At 42.2% G+C, this 18,570-nt stretch overlaps 1 protein-coding gene across 13 annotated transcripts in view; it reads left to right on the forward strand.

Moving 5' to 3' along the window:
- GSAP (gamma-secretase activating protein) overlaps positions 1-18,570 on the forward strand; it is a 77,238-nt gene that overhangs the window by 47,013 nt on the left and 11,655 nt on the right. For 12 of the 13 annotated variants that reach the window (XR_012132352.1, XR_012132351.1, XR_012132350.1 and 9 more), the window contains 6 exons: positions 1,531-1,584; positions 10,242-10,370; positions 11,214-11,272; positions 11,958-11,989; positions 14,344-14,405; positions 17,380-17,475. Coding sequence is in view for 9 of the 13 variants with exons in the window: in XM_073238958.1 (XP_073095059.1) it covers positions 1,531-1,584; positions 10,242-10,370; positions 11,214-11,272; positions 11,958-11,989; positions 14,344-14,405; positions 17,380-17,475 (432 nt within the window). In the remaining 4 variants the exon portion in view is untranslated. The remainder of the gene's footprint in view (positions 1-1,530; positions 1,585-10,241; positions 10,371-11,213; positions 11,273-11,957; positions 11,990-14,343; positions 14,406-17,379; positions 17,476-18,570) is intronic. The other variant, XM_073238962.1, reaches the window with a different exon arrangement.

Below are 18,570 nucleotides of genomic sequence, written 5' to 3' on the forward strand. Positions count from 1 at the left end.
CACTGATGGGGTGCGTGTTAATTGGATGTCCTGTGAGAGCATCACCCCGACAGGCAGCTCTCCACTTTTGCATTTCTCCTGACTTTGGGGTAGAGAGGAGCTGTTACAGACAGAGTGACATCAGAAAGGCCTACAAGAAGTACAGTATATAAAAACCTGAAGTTATAACCACCACATACTGAGCCTATTTTACATGTTGCCTTAAACTTCCTGTGGTTGAAGTAGGTTACCTTAAATATTTCTTCTAATATGAGTCTGTGCTTATCCTTAAAAACGATATACATCCTTTACCTTTCCTTTCTCTAATTTGCAAATGTTCTTAAGGCTACACCTTAATAAACACTTGCTGCAATAGAAAACATTAATTTCACACTGCTGTATGGAGACAGATTTTTTGTGCGTAAAGAACTGAATTAGATTTTTTTAAGATACTAGAAAAATAGTGCTCTCACACATAGATAATACTGAATTATGCTTTGCAAGCAATTAGCCTTGTTATACCTATTTTAAGATGCTATTTATAACTTAAACCTATAGTGAAACTTTAATGCTTCTTGGAAGTGTTTTCTGCTGCTAAGTAGCGATAAGTGAAGCACACAATAGATTCTTATCACAATGGAAACTCAGTTGCTTGAATGTTCTGGAAATTTACTTTCCCATTGCTCTGATGCTCTTTTTCACAGGAATATTGTATATCAGTAAAATACAGTCCATTTGAGTTCTAAACAAATACCAGATTTTGTTTCTGTGTAACACCTTCTAAATTATTTTCTCATGTATCATCGACTTTTGTTTTTAGGAAATGAAAGGTGAATAGATTAGTTGAGAGGCTAATAGACATAATTGACAAGAACTACATTTTTCAAAACAACTGAATGAAGGCAATTTTGGAAGCTTAGCCTTTCATTGAAATTTCTGTTCTGCTCACTAGTTAGCAGAATGTTATAATTTGGACTTCCTGATGTGAATTGCACATCTTTCACACTTGCCACAGTTATAGTGCTGCATAAACTATTTATGGGGTTCTCGTATCTCTAAAATTACAGTGGAGGATAAAGTACAGAAAAATTCTCCACAGAAATCAGAAAGAATCCCATTAAGCTTGTTTCATTTTAGTGAGTCAGGGGTCATAATACATTTAAGCAAAAAAGAAGAGAGAGGAAGGTGTACTTTAAAAACACATATGCCCCCCTTATTACACTTGGGTGCAAATGTGATTTGCCTCATTTGTTCTTCAGTGGAAATGTGAAGGTAATACACTGTTTGACCTGCAGTTCTTCACAGTAGTTTTCTCCTTTCCTTTAGAGACGCTGTCAACGATATAATCATAACCTCAAAAAATATTTCCCTTCCGGAGACAAGAGATAGGCTGTGTTCACCATTATTTATAAACCCCAAGGTTTATTTAAAGTAGAGGTCAGAGAACTGGAAGCTGCCCTCAGCTTCCATCTGTGCAGAAAACCCTTCCTGAAGGCTCAGGCTTGCGGTGGTTGATATGTTTAGCAGTTGTGTGTATTTTTCCCACCATAGGAAATTCCTGGAATAAGCCTTGTGACAGAAGAGATTGCATTGCCTCTTATGAAGGTAAGTCCTCACAGTGAGACACAAAAGCACAAACGTGGGTAGCGTGGCATCCCTGCTGGCCTCTGCACTGGACTGGAGCTAAAACTCTGCTGCTCCAGGGGGCAGTTTGGTTCTCAAGTGTCATGAGAGGGCAGGGGAAGGGGAAAGGTTAGTTCTCTGCAGATTCTCCCCAAGTGGCTGAGTAGTCACGAAGGATGACACTATGGCAATTGTTAGGAATGCTCTTTGAAAAGGAGAGGTTTCTGAAAGTAGAAAATCACAAGGCCCAACTTGAACCATAGAGAGCTTGTACTTCCACTGCACCTCAAACCAGTCCACACTGGAGGAGTGCTTGAACACTATCCTTGGAGGACTGGGAGCTGTTTGTACTTCATTTGTGCTGCCATTCCTCTGTTTATGGGCACACACACACACACTCACACTCACAGAGCATCTTAAAACTACTAAGTGACCTGGGCTGGGATTATCTAATTTCCTTCTGGTTCTAAGAACAGCCTTTCTTTTTCTCAAGAGTGACCTGCTTTGGCCCCTCTGTGGTCTCCGCCGAGCTTCTGCGCACCTCCTTCCTGCCCACCAAGCGGCAGCTATTCGCGTCTTTCTCCAGTCTGGTGGTTTCAGAAGGGTTTCTGAGTACAATAGGGGGATGGGGTGGGGTGGCTAAGTAGAAAAGAATGTGTATGTAGTTAAAAACTTGGGGGTATTTTGGCACAATTTCCTTAAGCTTCTTTGTTGGTTTTGGCGTGCCTCCTGTTAGTCAGAGCTCGGTGTGTACTGCGAAATCTCCGCTGTTGGCAGCAGGCAGTTCGGTGTGATGTTGCCTAGTATTTACCTTTGATCCTTTTGGGTCCGTGAAAGGCAGGCCTCGCCTGGGCAGCTGAGAGAGAGCCATGGACCACGGGCCATGGGCGTCCGAGGTCCCGGTGATGCATGGGGGTGAGAGTGGGCCGACTGGGCAGCTTTAGTGCTTCTGGGTTTTGGAGCTAAAAGGGTCCTGAAAGGAGAGACTGACAAGTGATGTGTGTAGGCAGCAGTGAGAGTCCGTGGTGAAGCTCTACAAAGGTAGAAAGATGAAGAGAAAAGGAAAGTTTGATAATAGCTTAAAGGGTTCTTATTATTTTATTGTTTCTGCTTTTAAAACTAGTCCTACTGAACTCATAATGTGTTTAATGGACACACAATAAACCAGCGAAGAAAATTTTGAAAAGAAAGCAATGTCACCCACAATTCTACAGTTCCTAACATATCAGCTGTCTATTTGCCCCCATTTCCTTTTGGTCTTTATCAAGAATATGCATGCATATTTTACCTACTTGTAACCAAGATTACAAATTACAATATACACATTTTTCATATTGTTACATAAACTTCATAATTATGATTTCTAATAACGCCACAGGATTCAACTGGGTTGCTGTGTCTTAATTTACTTAATCATTCTTCTGTTTGGGGACATTTAGTTTGTCTCCAGCTCCCACTAACATTTTTCTTTATTAAAAAATAATGTCACAGTGAATGGTTTTATGGTTTTTCTTTTAATTTACTCCCCTGAGGTTAAATGTCCAGGGATATTACTGAGTGAAAGGCCATAACAATTGTTTTATAGCTTTTGATTCTTATTGCCAAATTAATCTTCAAAAAAAGTTGTGATAATTTGCACTCTTACAAGGGATTTATGAGTTTATCAGTTTTTCTATAACCTTATCAACATTGTGTATTTTCATTTAAAAAATTAAGTAAGTATAAAAGAATGATGGGAACCTTCTCTTAAACATTGGTTTATTTTAAGAATACGCTTGTCCTTGCTTAGGAACAAAATAGCTTATTTTTGTACTCTCTGGTTTGTTTTTTATTTGTGTGTGTGTGTGTGTGTGTGTGTGTGTGTAAAGTGATGTGCTTTTATGTCAGCCTTGTTTTTTCGCCATCTATATTTACTCTGTCTTCTCACTTTTTTCTCCTCTTCCCTAATTGTCTTCAGCGTTTGGCCCCACACACAGCTGTTTCCCATTAACCATTCCCAAATGTGCATGAGAGCTCTTTGGCGACTCCATATGTTGTCCATAACCTAGTGGGAAGTAGGACGTGTTACCTAGCGTAAGTCTGACTTGTAGATTTCTTCATTACCTCCCCTACGTGGACACACTCCACTGGGGAGGGCAGGGGCGTCCTGCTGGGTCTGGCCATGGGCCCAGGACAAGATGGTATTGGATTCAGTTCAGTTGGCTCTTCCACCCCCAACTACAGGCACTCAGCATGGGAGATTCTGACCAGTACCTTCCAGTTCACAGAACACCTGGTCCTGAAAACTCTGTTTTCCCATCTCTGCTTACATAACACCCTTCACGAAAAGCTACTGCCTTTGGCCTCCTTCTACCCAAAGTCTAGCTTAATTACATTCCAGTGGCATAGTCAGCCCTCTGCTCCTCCCTCCTCAGCCCCAGTTATGTGACTTTTTGCCATGCTTACCCGGTAGGAGTTGGCTCTGAGCACCTATGACCTGATTCACAAATTACCTTTTGAATGCAGGCTTGCAGCCAGACTTTGCATCAGGCCCAAGGGCCCCTTATTTGTTCTGGGCACACTTGCTTCCATTCCCCTTGGTAGATGACTGCCCTGATAAGGAGTCAAGCGGAGGAAGGGCAAAATGAAGCCAGATAAGCACTTGCCTCCTGCTCTCTCTGCAATTAATTTTTGGGTGGACTATTTTATAAATGTTTAATAATATGAACATGTTATTTAACTGGTATAAACCATAACTTAGAAATGTATTGCCCAAAAGACAAAAGGCTTCCTAACTTTATAAAATGGTTTCCTAAAGAATTTTTATAAAGTCAACAGGATGTATATCAAAACAAGGTCCTTGCCTTGAAAGAAATGTCATCAAGAGTAACCTTCCTAAGAATGATTTTATACCTCCGTAAAAATTGGTTTTCTCTAGGGAAGAGGCAGTTTTCCTAAAAGCTTAAAAATTACTCTTGATTTTATAATGAGAAGAGAAACTGTTAAAGCTGTCCAACCACAGGAAGCATGTAAGGATCACACACACAAAAAAGCCAAGACAACAACTTACTTGAATATAAAGATAAAAGTTGAATGAACATGCCACAAATGGAGAAGTGGAGTATTTTTACCAAAGTATATTGCAAGCTAGACATTTTTAGTTTCATTTTATGAAGTAAGGAAGCCTTTTATTTAACCACTTGTTTAAAGATTAATAACTATCTCACCCAGGGACTGGGAAGGCCAGAAACACTGACTGCCCCTTCCACAGGGCCACTCAGAAGTGAGGGTGTTAGTCCAAGCGTCTATGGGGTCTAAATGCTCCCAAGCAACTGGGAAAAGAGTAGTTGGCACCTGAGCTGTTTCCATTCAGAGTCTTGCTCATTTAATTATACTGCTTCACTTGAAAAGTGTTTTGAAGCTTCTGTTTTAATTGGGCAGAGCATGAATATAATTAACTTTTTAGTGAAACACAAAAGACACTACTCTCCTTGACCTTCCCAATACAGAAAACCACCATCACTTAAATAAAAAGTGTGTTAAAGATCCAAAATATCAGCACAATCACAGGGTAATTGCTTACAATTGTTAAAAATTAGAATTGTTGTTTGAAAACAGTGTAGCATTACCAGAAATGTAATTGGTTATGTGGGAGATTTATTGATTTTCCATCGTTCAATTTGTACACATGTGCTATTGTGACATTACTGGAAGGACATATTTGGTCCTCATCGGTAGTTTCTGGCACAGAGCTCCTAAAATCCTTGCAATTCCTGAGGTGATAAGAACTACAGGGACGTCTTTTGTTATATTAGTGTTTGTTCCCAGTTCCTGAAATCGCTCCAGAGCACAAAGGTGAAAAGAATGTCTTTTGTTACTCATTGCAAGTCCCTTTCAACCACACCTGAGTTTATGTTAATCAGGTGGCTTTCGGAAAGCCCCGGAAGATGGGGGCTGGCTGCCATGAGGTGCAGCCACGGTGCTCTAGGGGAGTGGAACTTTTCTCCCCCGGGGTGAGGGGGCCAGGGACTCAGTCGCGCCTCTGTGATGGCGCCTCCGCAGGGAGCCCTTACTGAAGGGGTTTGGAGAGCCTCTGCCTTGCATGGGCAGATGGAGGCGCTGGAAGCGTGTTGCTCCTGGAGAAGGCGCAGGAGCTCTGAACCCCTTCTCACATGCCTGGCCCAGGGCACCTCTTCCATCGGGCTGTCCCTCAGTCGTATCCCTTTATAATAAACTGGTACATAGTAAATAAGCTGTTTTCTGAGTATGAGCTGCTCTAGCAAATTATCGAGGCCAGGGAAGGGGTCCTGGGAACCTCCAGGTTATAGGCAGTCAGAGGCACAGATTTCTACACGGATTTGCAGATTGTCATCTGTTGTGGGTGGTGTGGGGCAGTCTTGTGGGCCGAGCCCTTAACCTGTGGGAGAGAGTTAAATTACAGGACACCCAGCTGGTGTTGGAGAATTCATGGATGTGGGGAGAAAGCCCTCACCCATTCAGTGACCAGAAGTGAAGTATTCTGTGAGTAGACTGCTGTAGAGAAAAACAAGTTTTCCCTCTACAGTGTATTTCCTGGGACAGCGAGTTATGGCAAGTTCAATGTAAAATATAATTTTATGACACTAAAAGAAGCACTGTTCATTAGAAACAGCACCTTTCTGTTTAAAAAAATAAATTTATTCTTGTCATAGGTATAGACATGGGGGTGCCTTAAATTTTCTTCCCATGTAATGAAATTGGGAAACAGACCCAGGATCGAATTCTTGTTTTTCTGTTTCTTCTCCCAGCACCTAAGCTGTGCTGCTTTTATTTCCAGTTTTGGTTGGAGACATAATGTTTAATTCTTAAGATGGAGAGGAGGGAACTATCTTGGCATTGGTTTTCCCAGGGTATATGCTCATTGTGAGATGGAATAATTTAGAGCCAAATTTAGTGATTACCCTAAAATAATCCAGTCCATTAAAAATGGCTAAGAGAACTACCCAGATGGGCAAAGAAGAGAGTTTTTTTTTAACTGGATGTTGGGAAGAAAGAGGGAGTCCAGTCATAGACAGGAGAGCTTGCCCTTGTAATATGCAGTCCTCTCAGCAGGAAGCCCCTGGAGTTCCCATCACTGGACCTGTGCACAGGCGGTCCTGTTCAAAGCATCTTGGTTTAGTGTGGTGCCTTGCTAGTCTTGTGGACACATAGATTTTTCCCATTTTATTCCTCCTGTGGCTGGTGGTAGTGGGGCACTGTGTTTATCTGGGCTGCAAGTAATAGCTAGTACTGAGATGGCAAAAGTCAGATCAGACTGATGCTTCAGCTCCACTAGCTGAGCCCTGGCGTGCAGAGTACAGGTCCTCTCAGAGTTGGCTTTTTCTCCTGTAAGAGGATGCTGATTAATCAGCAGATGTAGGACCAAAGCCAGAGGGCCTTTTAGAAATGAAAGGCAGATGTTTTTTCCTGGCAATAACTTGCAGATGAGCCAGTACCACAAGGCTTATTTTTTCTTCTCCTCTTTGATCAACTGGCAGTGCCCAAATGGGAAACAGTCCCTTAATGTAACCCTTTGGTCCTTTTATTCAATTAATAGCTGTGATGGGCTGCATTTTGGTAATTATTTTACATCCTCCTAAGAGGCAAAATGAGATTATTTCTCAGGAAGAGACTTGGAGTAATTTTCCTTCTTTCAACATCAAAATTTCAAACTCCCCCTTGTGCAGGAAAACGCTTCTGGATCATTCCTTGAGGATCTGGTAGCTTCTAACACTGGAGTCTCCCAGAAGTAGCAAGATCCATGGGTATTTTTCCATGAAAGCATTTTTGTGTATCCCAAAGCTTTACGAGCTCTTAGCAGGGAGCTAGTGATGCGCTTCGTGTGGCTTCCACTGCGCTGTTGCTCTTGTCCACAATGAGTACAGCACTTGGTACTCAGCTAGTTCTGGAAATGCTAGTTGGCAGGTAGGGTGGTTTCTGTGCTCCCAGGTTAGCTGGTAGGATGTGATTCTGCAGCTTTTGCTCCCTCTTCCCCCCATTCTGTGTTACAACACCCACAGTTTTATTTGGAGCTTCTTTTATTCTCTGGAGTAATGCATGCTACTGTTGCCTTGGCATTATGATCCTTCCCAAATTGGCCCTAACCTCCCCTTCAACCCTGGCTCCTGTTATTTAGCAATACAGTCACAAGTCTTTGCACAGCTGCTGCTTTAGCCTTTAAACTGGAGATATAGTTGAAGAAAATGTTTGAGGGTAGGAGGCAGATGGGTTACCTGGACGGGCTCTAGCAGCATTCTCACCCTGGCTGAGCATCTGAGGCCCAGGTGGCCCAGGCCACACCCCACACCAGTGAAATTCCAGGGGATGGGCCCCAGGTGGTTGCTGAGACTGGGAGTTGCACGCACGAGGCAGATCTTCATGTCGGAGAATGAAGTGCTGTTGGTCATTTCTCTGCTTTCTCAAATGTGAGCCTCCATTCTAAACCCAGAATCCATTTTTCTGTCTCTCGATCTTTGCTCACCTGCTAAGGAACATCCTCTCCTTATCCTTCACCTACTCAAATCCATTTTCATCCTCTGGGGATTTTCTGTTTCCTCTCAGGCTTCCAAGTAGACCTTACAATGATCTCCGTGAATTTCTATAACTTAACTCATGTCACAGATCTAGCAGATGACACATAGGGACATGTGCCACCAGCTGGTTTCTCTACACTCTTTTAATGTCCCCATTACAACATCCAGCCCAGGGAACTCCTGTGTATATTAAAGTAAAACATAAGACCTGTAAGTTTATATTAAAGTATTTCTGGGACTTTTGGCTAACTGTTTCTTATTTAGATGTACGTTTATCTTTGTTGTTTTTGTTTTTGACTTAGATCCTTTCCATGTAACTCAGTGGTTGTGAACTACGTTATGACAGGGATCCCTTTGAAAATCTGGTGCAAACTGTAGCCCCACTCCCCAGAAAAGTGCTCACACAAGCACATGCTCCATTTCACATTCAGTCCGAGGGTTCATGAGCCCCTCTGAAGCTTGTCTGTGGACTTGTTTTACCTATTTATTCTCAGCTGAGAAAAGGAATGAAGAGAGATATAAATGGCAGAGCAAGGAGAAGGAAGATAGGTTGGGAGAGATCTCTAGGAGCCAACCCATGGTGTGAGTGTGTGAGTGGGGTCTTTTGACAGGAGGGTGGTATTTGGCCTGGCAAAGGTCGCCCTGTGACAGCTAGAAGGGCACTAGTGTTCCCGCCCTCCCATAGTTTGTCCCCCAGAAGAAGGTGGGGTGGACCGCACTCCAGGACTGCTGTGGCAAAGCCGGAGGTGCTAATAGCCTAACTGACCACTAGATGGCACCACAACCCCAAAGTTTTCTGGCTTTTGGCACTCGTGTGCCTGTGCGGCAGGGAAGAAAAGCAAGAAAGCTGAGTGACTTCCTGGCAGGGACCTGATACTGCCAAGTGTCTGCAGGATTGGGTTTCATTATTATTATTATTTTCAATACAAGGAAGACCAAACGGTGGATAAAGGTACATTCATTATAAACAAATAGAAGGAAAGAAAAGGTGAGAGAAGCAAGTCAAGTGGGGAGTGTGAACTGACTCTAGTGTTCCCATTTCCCCTAGAAATAACATTTTTTTCTTGGAATTCATTTTGCCTGTTTCTGTGAGAAGGGATGTTGGCTGGATGGGCCTTTCAGGTTCTAAAATAGCAAGTTAATGTTATTATGTAACTCACTTTACTGGTACTTCAAAATCCGTTTTGAACCAACTGTGACTGTCCTTACGGTAGGATTCTTGCTATTGTGCTATTAATTAATGTCAGGATACTTTTCTTGATTGAGGCATATATCATTTCCCTTTCTTCTTGCCAAACAGCCATTACCGTAGGTGGCACTTGTTCACTTTGTTTTATGGCCATGCATTGTACCCTTGGCCCCAGTCAAATCTATAAATGCATATATTTTGGCAAGAAAGTGTGTCATAAATCTATCTTCAGGGATTTTAAAAAAACAATTTGTGTCAGTATATCCTTCACCATTAAAAAAAGTATGATGGACATTTACTTAAAAATGAACAGAATGGATACATTTTTGCTTCAGGGTAGTACAGCTGTATCAATGCAGCAAGGACCCTGGTAGGATGCCCACTAAGTCTGGTTTGGGGTGTTTGACAATTGAAAGTGAAACTAGTTCACTTTGCCTTTCTGATTCCTAGGTTTTAAAAAAATCTTTTGGATATAAATAAACTTAGTGGGGAAGTAAGTGTATTCTACTTGCTCCAAATCTTATGAACATTCTGTGACTGAACATGGCATTGTTGACATAATCTAAGACAGAAAAATGGGTCTCTGGGGAGGAAATGACTTGGTGTGTTTTCGGGCTGCCCTGCTTAGCCTTAACCCAGGGGAGTCCTGCCAGTTTGGGGAAGTGAGCAGGGACTCTGAGTAAAAGGAGGTGGGAAAGAAAGTGGGGAAGGCTAGACTCTTTAAGTCTCTCCGTTTTAAAATTCCTATCGGGATGAAAATGCCTTCCTTCGTGGGAAGCATTCCCTCAGGTTGCCCCACGAGAGCTGAGGAAGTAGGGCAGGCCCAGCTTTGCAACAAGGCTGCGTGGTCCTTGCGTGGCAGGCTGGGCCTCAGGGCCTGCTTCTCAATCTCTCCGATGCTCTCATCTCCTCTCCTGCAGGTGCATAGCTTTAAGGGCTATTGGGAAAAACTGTACGCCAACCTGGAATATGCTAAGTACTCCAAGCCACACTTACACTATCACAACAGCATGGTCAGGAGGGAGTGGCACAGCCTGATCTCTGAAGAGGTATGTGTGGGCTCATGAGAACAAAGCAAGATGCAGAGCAAAGTGGATTTGCCCAGGGGGTGCCCTCAAGTCCTAAAGCTGGCTCATGTGTCAGCACTCTGCCCAATTGCCAGGCTTTTTTACATTGTTGCTGCTGTTCTCCCAATAGGCAGACTGAGGTGCTTCTCTAGTCTCTCTTCTTTTGAGGAGGAAACTCAAGTGCAAAGAGAATAAGACACACACAGAGAATGGTCATAGTCGGATTAACATCCAAGTCTCAGATGCATTCTCGTATAACTCATATAATTAAAAATCGATTTTTAAAAATGTAGGTGTTCCAAAATTAGTAGTTGCAGTGGCTTAGGGCTGGTTGGAAGGAAAAAAGTGGACATGACTGATTCTAAAGGGGTAGCACAAGGCAGACCTTTGGATTGATGGGACCGTTCTGTTGGTTTTTGTTGACCACTGTGGACCTGAATCCACACATGGGCTAAAATGACATAGAACTGGACACTCACTGTACCAATGTCAGTTTCCTGATTTTGATACTGTGCTATAGTTATTTATATAAGATGTAAGGCTGGAGAGAGTAGCTGAAGAAGTGCCACATGCAGTCTCTCTGTGGCATTGTGATATATAGTTGTAGTGTTATTATATATAATGTATAGTTGACTTGCAACCTTCTGTAAATCTATAATTTCAGAATAAAATGTTTTTTAAATACTTCTTTAAAGAATCTAGGTGTTCTGATTAGTTGAAAATAATTTGTCTACTGTGAAACTATATTGCTTTATGTCCTTGATCTTGAAAATGTCACCCACAAAACCTTCACCTTCCACACCTCTGACATGTTCTCTCTCCTAGAAAACAGGAAAAAGAAGGTCCATGGTGTTTGTGAGGAATATTCTTGATAATGCTATAAAGTAAGTAAAGTCAGGGTTCATTGTATCTGTAAGATGGTTATCTTATGCCATTACTACATTGGCTGCCTTTCATGGAAGTAGCTTACTTTTGTTGTATATCCTTACAAAATGATGCAGTTGACTTAATGCAGCCACCTGGGCCCTATTCTGGATGCTGGTGCTGGAGTTTCTAGTGGGAAACATTTACATTGTTAAAACTATGTCAATCCTGGGTGTGGATGACTTATTAGGAATAAGTGGTAAAGAAAGCTCTTGTTAATTGAAAAGTTCAGGATGGGGTACAGGCAAGAGGTTGATTTTAAAAAGTGTTAGTGGCCTGGCGAGCTTGCTCTTACTTTGAAAACACTTTTTCTGAGTAGATGAGTCACCGCAGAGAGCTACAATTATGGGCCGCATTCCGATGCCTGCTCTATTTTCTGTTCCCATTATTTCCAATAACTGGGAGCTGCAATTGTTCTAAATTATTGTCATGATTTACACTAAAGGGTTTTGGTTTTGAGATTTTATAATTGCCTAAGGTGGCTTTTGCCAAGTTGATTAAAGTTGTTGAGGATTTTAGCAGCCTGAGAACGGTTTCTGCAGTTGTTTTATGGATTTTTAAAGGAGGATATCTTTCTATGGTGGTGTGATTTTCTTTTTTTTAAAGTACTTCCTGTGTGAATAACATTGGTTAATTTCTTTGTAGGGTGATTTCTAACCTAGAAGCAAGGAATTTGGGTAAGAAATGAACTATAATAAAGCCTTCTGGATTTCAGGCATTGCTGTGTTAGTAACACTGTTCTTCCTATCACTGTGGGTTGGCAAGAAAAGAATCGATGCCAATAGTGTAATGAAGGCAGCACCCTTTAATATCTTCCTGTCAGTGACCACCTGGCTCCTTCCATGCCTTTCTTGGCACCAAGACCTTCAGGGACAGCTGCTTGCTGAATGTGCTTTCACAGAAGGCATCCCTAAGCTTCCGCCTTCAGGGTTTCACGCTTTTCCTGCCCAGAGTTGATCTAATTAACATGCCCTCTCACTGTACCCACAGGATGCACTTTGGCAATTCCCTTGGCTTAGGGCCGTTTGCCTCCAGCTGTCTGATCATACAAGGGTCTTTGACTTGTATGCTCTTTTCATTTTGGTTAACTCCTGGGCACCCACTGGGCTGGGTCATAAGGTATGAAAGATGAGGGGCCTCTAGGTAAGCAGTGTGGTTATGGGGGGAGAGCATGGGCTTGGAGCTGGACAGAGCTGGACTGAAATTCCACATGATAACTGTGTGCTCTTGGGCAAGCCATTTATCCATTTTGTATGTTGTCTTCAGGGTAAGGGTGAGGAGAAGATGAGAGTAAGTGGGGTAATGTTTATGGTGCCTCATAGAGTGCTTGGTGCACAGGATACCTGAGGTGGCTGCTTATCAGCGTGTGAGGAAGAAATGCTAGCATGTGATTTCTAAACCTGGTGACAGATGGCATGTAACTGCAGGGGGTGAGGGGCAGTCAAGACTGGGGATGGCTGGGGGGACAGCAAGGTTGGAAAAGGCTTCCCAGAGGGGGTGATATCCAAGTTAGGTCTTGACAAACATGGGGTCCTCAGCCAGGTCAAACAGGGAAGAGAGTGCTAATTGTATTCCAGAACAAGATTTGTGGGGCTTTTGTCGGTGGAACTTTCATGCTTCATCAAGGTCAGCCTCCATTTAAAAAGCTATTGTTTTAAATCCCACTTTTGTTTTATGGGTTTGAATGTTTAGTATGTGTGGGGTGACCCTAATGGCAACTGCTTTATGTAGTGCACTGCTGTACATCCTGCAGCTGTGTCCACAGCCCACATGAACCGTGATGGTGAGCTTGTCATCCAGCCCAGCTGACAAGCCTGGGCCCACTGAACAGCCCCAAGGGAGCCAGCCTCTGCCTGTGTTTCCAGGCCGTCAGTGCTTGAAGCCAGGGGTCTGCCTGAGCACCAGGTGGGAGCAGCTGGCAGCAGCCCTGTGCAGTGGACCTGATTCAGACCCACCTTCCTGGCGCTGGCAGCTGGTTTGCCCTGTGGGAAATGCTGCTGGTTTGGTCAAGGCTCCTGAGGCATCCCCCACCCCCACCCTCTAGAGCTCCTCCTGTTCCTGTGTTATTTCAGCCTTTGCATTTTGTCACTAGTCACTCTCCCTCACGCACTTTAGAGAACTTGCCCTTCCTGGCACGTGCTTTGCTTGTAGCAGTTTCCTGGGAAGGAGGCCGTCACTGACATAAATGGAACAATCTGTGTGAAATTCACATTTTGAATGTTTTCATCTTGACCAAGAAGGTTGTGTGGGATCCAGGGGGGATTTATCCTGAGGGGTCAGGAGGCATGCATGCCCTCCCACAAGGAGTCATCAGCACACTGTCCAGGGCCCTTCTGTCCTCCTGTCTGGCGCTGTGTCCCAGGCACTTCAGGCAAGAAGAGCGGTGCCCAGGTGCTGTTAGAGGAGTGTTAGGGCTGGTCCTCCAGCCATGCAGCGTTGGCCTGCCCCTCCAGTCTTGCTGGAGCTGCCCAAAACAGGCCATTTGATTTAACCTTACATGTCAGTTGTCCATCTTGATTCTGGTTACCTTTTAGTGGGATAACTTGTGTCAGTTAGTACCATTTGCTAACTGACCAGCTCCCAGAGTGACTAACCTTTGGAGGCAGAGTGGGGAGGTCAGAAAAGGGACTCATGTGGCCCTGACCCCAAGTCCCCATCCCGGTTTTCGACCCCCTCAGAGCCAGGAGCAGCCCAAGCCGCTCTGTGAAGTGAAGCAGAGGTTCCTAGCAGTGAGCTTCTGTGTGGAAGAGCTGTCAAAGCCGGAGCCTGCTGCGTTGGGAATATGTTCTTCGTTTTCTTTCTGTCTTCTTCCCTGGTCTCTCCTTCTCTGTTTCATGGACTGTGTGTTACCTGGGTGTAAGTTCAGCCCACAGTACGGGGTCACACTTACCTACTGAAGCATTTTCATCCTGTCGGGGAAGTGATATGTTTTCCCCATGAGGCAGAGAAGGGAAACCTGGGCTCATTCCTCTTTCCTCCAGCCCACTTCCTGGTAACCACCCTGCGTGACTGTTGTCCTGTTTAATTCCAGAGCCCAGATTGATACCCCTCCTCCAGGAGGACGACAAGCACCAGAGGCTGCTTATGGGGCTGGTAAGTGGTCTGAGGTGCTGGCAAACAATGGGCTCCAAGAAAAGGGGACAGGGCTAGATTGTACTTCTCATTCTGATCCTACATTTCATTCATTCTTTCAACACTTAGTTGTTACCAGCTGCTATAGGCCCTGTATGTTCAGTGGTGAGCAACACATACATGGTTTCTGCCTTCTGGAATTTGTGCTCTAGTGGAGGAGGTATATGTAAATCAATCCCCTCAATAAATGTATAATTATAAAACATCACAAGGAAATGTACAGCATTGAGAGTGTTTAAAATGAGGAAAGAGCTATGTCTCGGTGGCATTTGTATTTGGGGTTTAAAATGCAACAGAATAAAGCATTCTTTCACAAGAAGTCCTACTAGACCAAGGAGAGGGAAAACAAAATAAATCTATTGAAGAGCTGAATTGGTAAATAAATCCAAAAACTTTAAACTGATTAAAGAGATGTGGAAAATCTAATAAAACATTTTTAATATTATGCAGGTTTAAGAATGAGAAAATCTATTATTTTAAACATGTCAAGTTTAAAAATATGAGAGAAATATATATAAATACATATTCATATTCTTGAGAATCCTAGTTTAGCAAAGTTGCCTTGTTAAGTAGAAATACCAAATTTAAGCCAAGAAGAAATAGAAAATCTTGAAAGCACAATAACCATAAAATAATTTCAAAAACATGTCAAAAATTATCTCCAAAAAAGGGCCCACATTATTTAATGAGTTAGTTCTTCCAAACTCTTAAGGTTCAGATTCTGATCCCATGCTGTGTAAAGTGTTTTTTAAAAAAAGATGGGAAGCTTCTCAATCATTTTAGAAAGCTAGCATAATTTTAAATCCCAAATCTGACAGTGATGATGACCACCTTTAATTATGAATACAAATACCATAAGCTTAATTAAAATACTTTCTCATGGTCTCTTTGAAAACACAGCATGGCCAAGTGGGGTTCTTTCTAGGAAGCCTTAATATTAGGGAATGTATTAATATAATTCATCATATCACTTGGTCAAAGAGGTAAGAAAGAGAATCTGTATAGGTGCTTAAGGTTGGTAAAAGTAAAATTCCGCTCCTAAACTATACTAACTCAATAAAACAAAGTTAGCCTCCTACTGATAGCCAATATCCTTCTTAATGGAAAGGTTGAGGCATTTCTATTAATATCAGAAAAAAGTTAAGGATCTTTGCCGTTTTCACTAAAATTTCACATTGTCCTCAAAATGCTAGCCAATGCAGTAAGTAAACAAAAGTAAATAAATGACAACTGACAACATAAACAGAAAAACAAAAAGGCAAACAATACATTTAGAAAAAATATTTGCAATATATATGTTAATGATTAACATTTGGTGTATAAATAGTTTATAAATCAATAATAGGGCAACTCAACAGAAGGGAAATAGACACAGGGTTGTGACCAGTGAATTTTCAAAAGTAAACTTAGGCCAAAAAATCTTTTGTAAGGGGAGGGAAAAAAAGAATGTTTAACACTGCTATAACCTAAGGACACATAGAGTAAGTGGTGTTTGTGTGTTCTTTGTGTTTCTTTGTTTTTTCCTATCAAATTGTCAAAAACTTAAAAATCATACTAGCCAAGTTCAGGTGCAGGGAATTGGACAGTCACATGCAATGTGGCTGAAAGTCATCTAACCACTCAGTGGAGGGCAGACCTTGAGTATGTGACCCAGCAAATTCCATTTCTAGGACTTTAGCCTGACAAAGTAACTGGGGATATGGCAGACAGCTTTTGTATAAAAATTTTTTTATGGTGTTATTGACAATAGTAAAAGAAATATCCCAAGTGTATAAGAAGGGAATATATAATTTAATTATAAGGCTTTCATCAAATTGAATACTGTGCAACCATTACAACTAGCGTGGGAAGAATATTTAATGACATAAGCTATTACATAAAAAAAGCAGATTATAAAACATTAGAATGAATGGGCATGCTGGGGAAAAGGAGCACAAAAAAAACAAAATGTTAATGTAGATGGTAGGATTGTGAGTGATTTTAATTTTCACCTTTATGGCTATTAGAGAAAAATTGAAAAGCTCACAGAAGTATGCATTATATCTTAAATAGAAAAAAATTTAAAAATTTTAAACCTAAGCAATTAACACCTGCAGGAGTTGGAATTGAAATAATACACCACTCTGTGCTGGCCTAGAATGCCATGGGCTGTTGCACCAGGGTGCTGTACATCTGCTAAAAGGGAGGGAGCATGTGTGAGGTCATTGTGCAGTTCCCATGGTGGCACTGGGGTGGAGATCTCTTTAGCCAGGAGGGCCTCTAGCTGAGCAGGACTCTAGACAGAGTGAGACAAGAAAGGAGGAAGAAGGAAAGAGAAAAGCAGAAGGTGGGGAGGTCTGGGAGAGCCACGCTGAATGGTGGGCCCTGAGTATGATGGGAGCAGACTGGGCATGGAAACAAGCCTGTTTGGAGGCATTAGAATGACCATTATCACCTTCACATGTCAGGGGCTGTGTTGAACGTGTGTAAATGCACAGCGGGAGGCACCTGAGGCATCCCTTTTCCCCTCCTGCCTCTGTCCTTCCAGGTGAATTAGTGCAGCTGCTGCATGCTGAGAGTTGTTGCTCTTACTTCCCCAGGGCCGGTGGGGTGGACTTCAGTCCTTCAGTAGATCCCAAAGCCTTTGACTTCTACATCAGTGATCCCTACCAGCTTCTCTGGAGTTGTCTCCTCTCTGGGGCTGTCTGGGCCCCCGACTTAGCTGCTCCCTGGGCTGTGTGTGAATCTTAAGTACCACCTCTCGTGGAAATGCTGGTGCCCTGACTGGGGGGACCTATCAAAGGAACATTGTGGGTTATGCATTTCTGCTGATAGGAACTTCAGACCCAATAGTTTTCCTTTTAATAAAGGAATGTTAATAAATGGTTATAATTCAAACCAGTTGTGGGTGTGAGAGGATAGGTTGTGACTTACCTAATCTACATTTGGTTTTCAGATGGTGTTTGAACTAAAAGACCATCTTTTGAGACATCTACTGGGTGTAGAAAAGAAGAAAATCGAACAGATGGTTCTGCACTACATTTCAAAACTGGTTGGTTTTGCTTTTTGTTCTCCACCCACCTGCTCCCCAGTCTCACCATATATAGTTCCCAGTATGTGGTTCAGTATGTTTTTCAAATTAGGTTTTGTAGATCTCCTGTCCTCAAACCACCCTATCTGGTGCTATAGATTGAAGAAAGTGGGAGAAAAGAACCAGAATCTGGTTTGAAAGTGTTTATTGCATTCCCTTCAAATAGTGATTATATGCTCATGGAAGCATAGGACTGTGATGAAGTTAGCGTGGTTACCAAATGTTCACATGTCAATCTGCATCTTCCAGCCCTTACTAACCTGTAGGTAATGATTTCTGCACATGGACGTTTATGCACACAGGAGAGAACTTGGCCTTCAATTCTTAATTAGCTCCAACAGCCCAAGTAGGCCAGTTTAGTTGTATTCATCCGACCACATTAGATCTACTGATGACCTTGGCAGTTCACCTACCTTGTCAGCACTCTTTGAAATTGTGTGAACCAAATTAATAACACCAGCCCATGTGTAAATAGAAGTGATGTGGCTAGACTGAATTTTGAGGCTGTATTTAGTGTCTCAAAAACCTGTGGAGTTAAGGCATGACCCTGCTTAGAGTCTAGAAATAATATGCTGGACAAATTTTATAAAATATTTAAATACACAGAAAGAGAAAGAATACTCCTTTCTCCAAATCTGGGTAAGACTTGAAAATTAGCCAGTGTATGAACTTATGTTTTTTCACCGAACTCTGCAAGATTACTTAAATTTATTAGATATGGCCCAGATTTAATTTCATCTCTAATTTTAAAGTTTTTTGCCTTAAGTCATTTTTTTTTGCCTTAAGTCTGTTTTTAGAGTATCTTGAATTTATTTTACAGTAAGGTCTGAATTTTAAAGTTTTTAATATATTTGGAGAGAGGTATTTTTCTATACTGATATTATAAGCAGGCTATTGAAACTTTCTTAAATAATAATTCTTTGCAGTAGAACCATACCAAAGAATTCACCTTATGAGTGTTGCTGATCTTCCCCATATTGATATTAACCTGCTTTCTTTGTCCTTTGATAACATACACCTATTTACTACATCCACCTATCATATTTCGTGTTAAAG

Source organism: Manis javanica, chromosome 6, assembly GCF_040802235.1.
Source record: "Manis javanica isolate MJ-LG chromosome 6, MJ_LKY, whole genome shotgun sequence".
NCBI classification, from domain to species: Eukaryota; Metazoa; Chordata; class Mammalia; order Pholidota; family Manidae; genus Manis; species Manis javanica.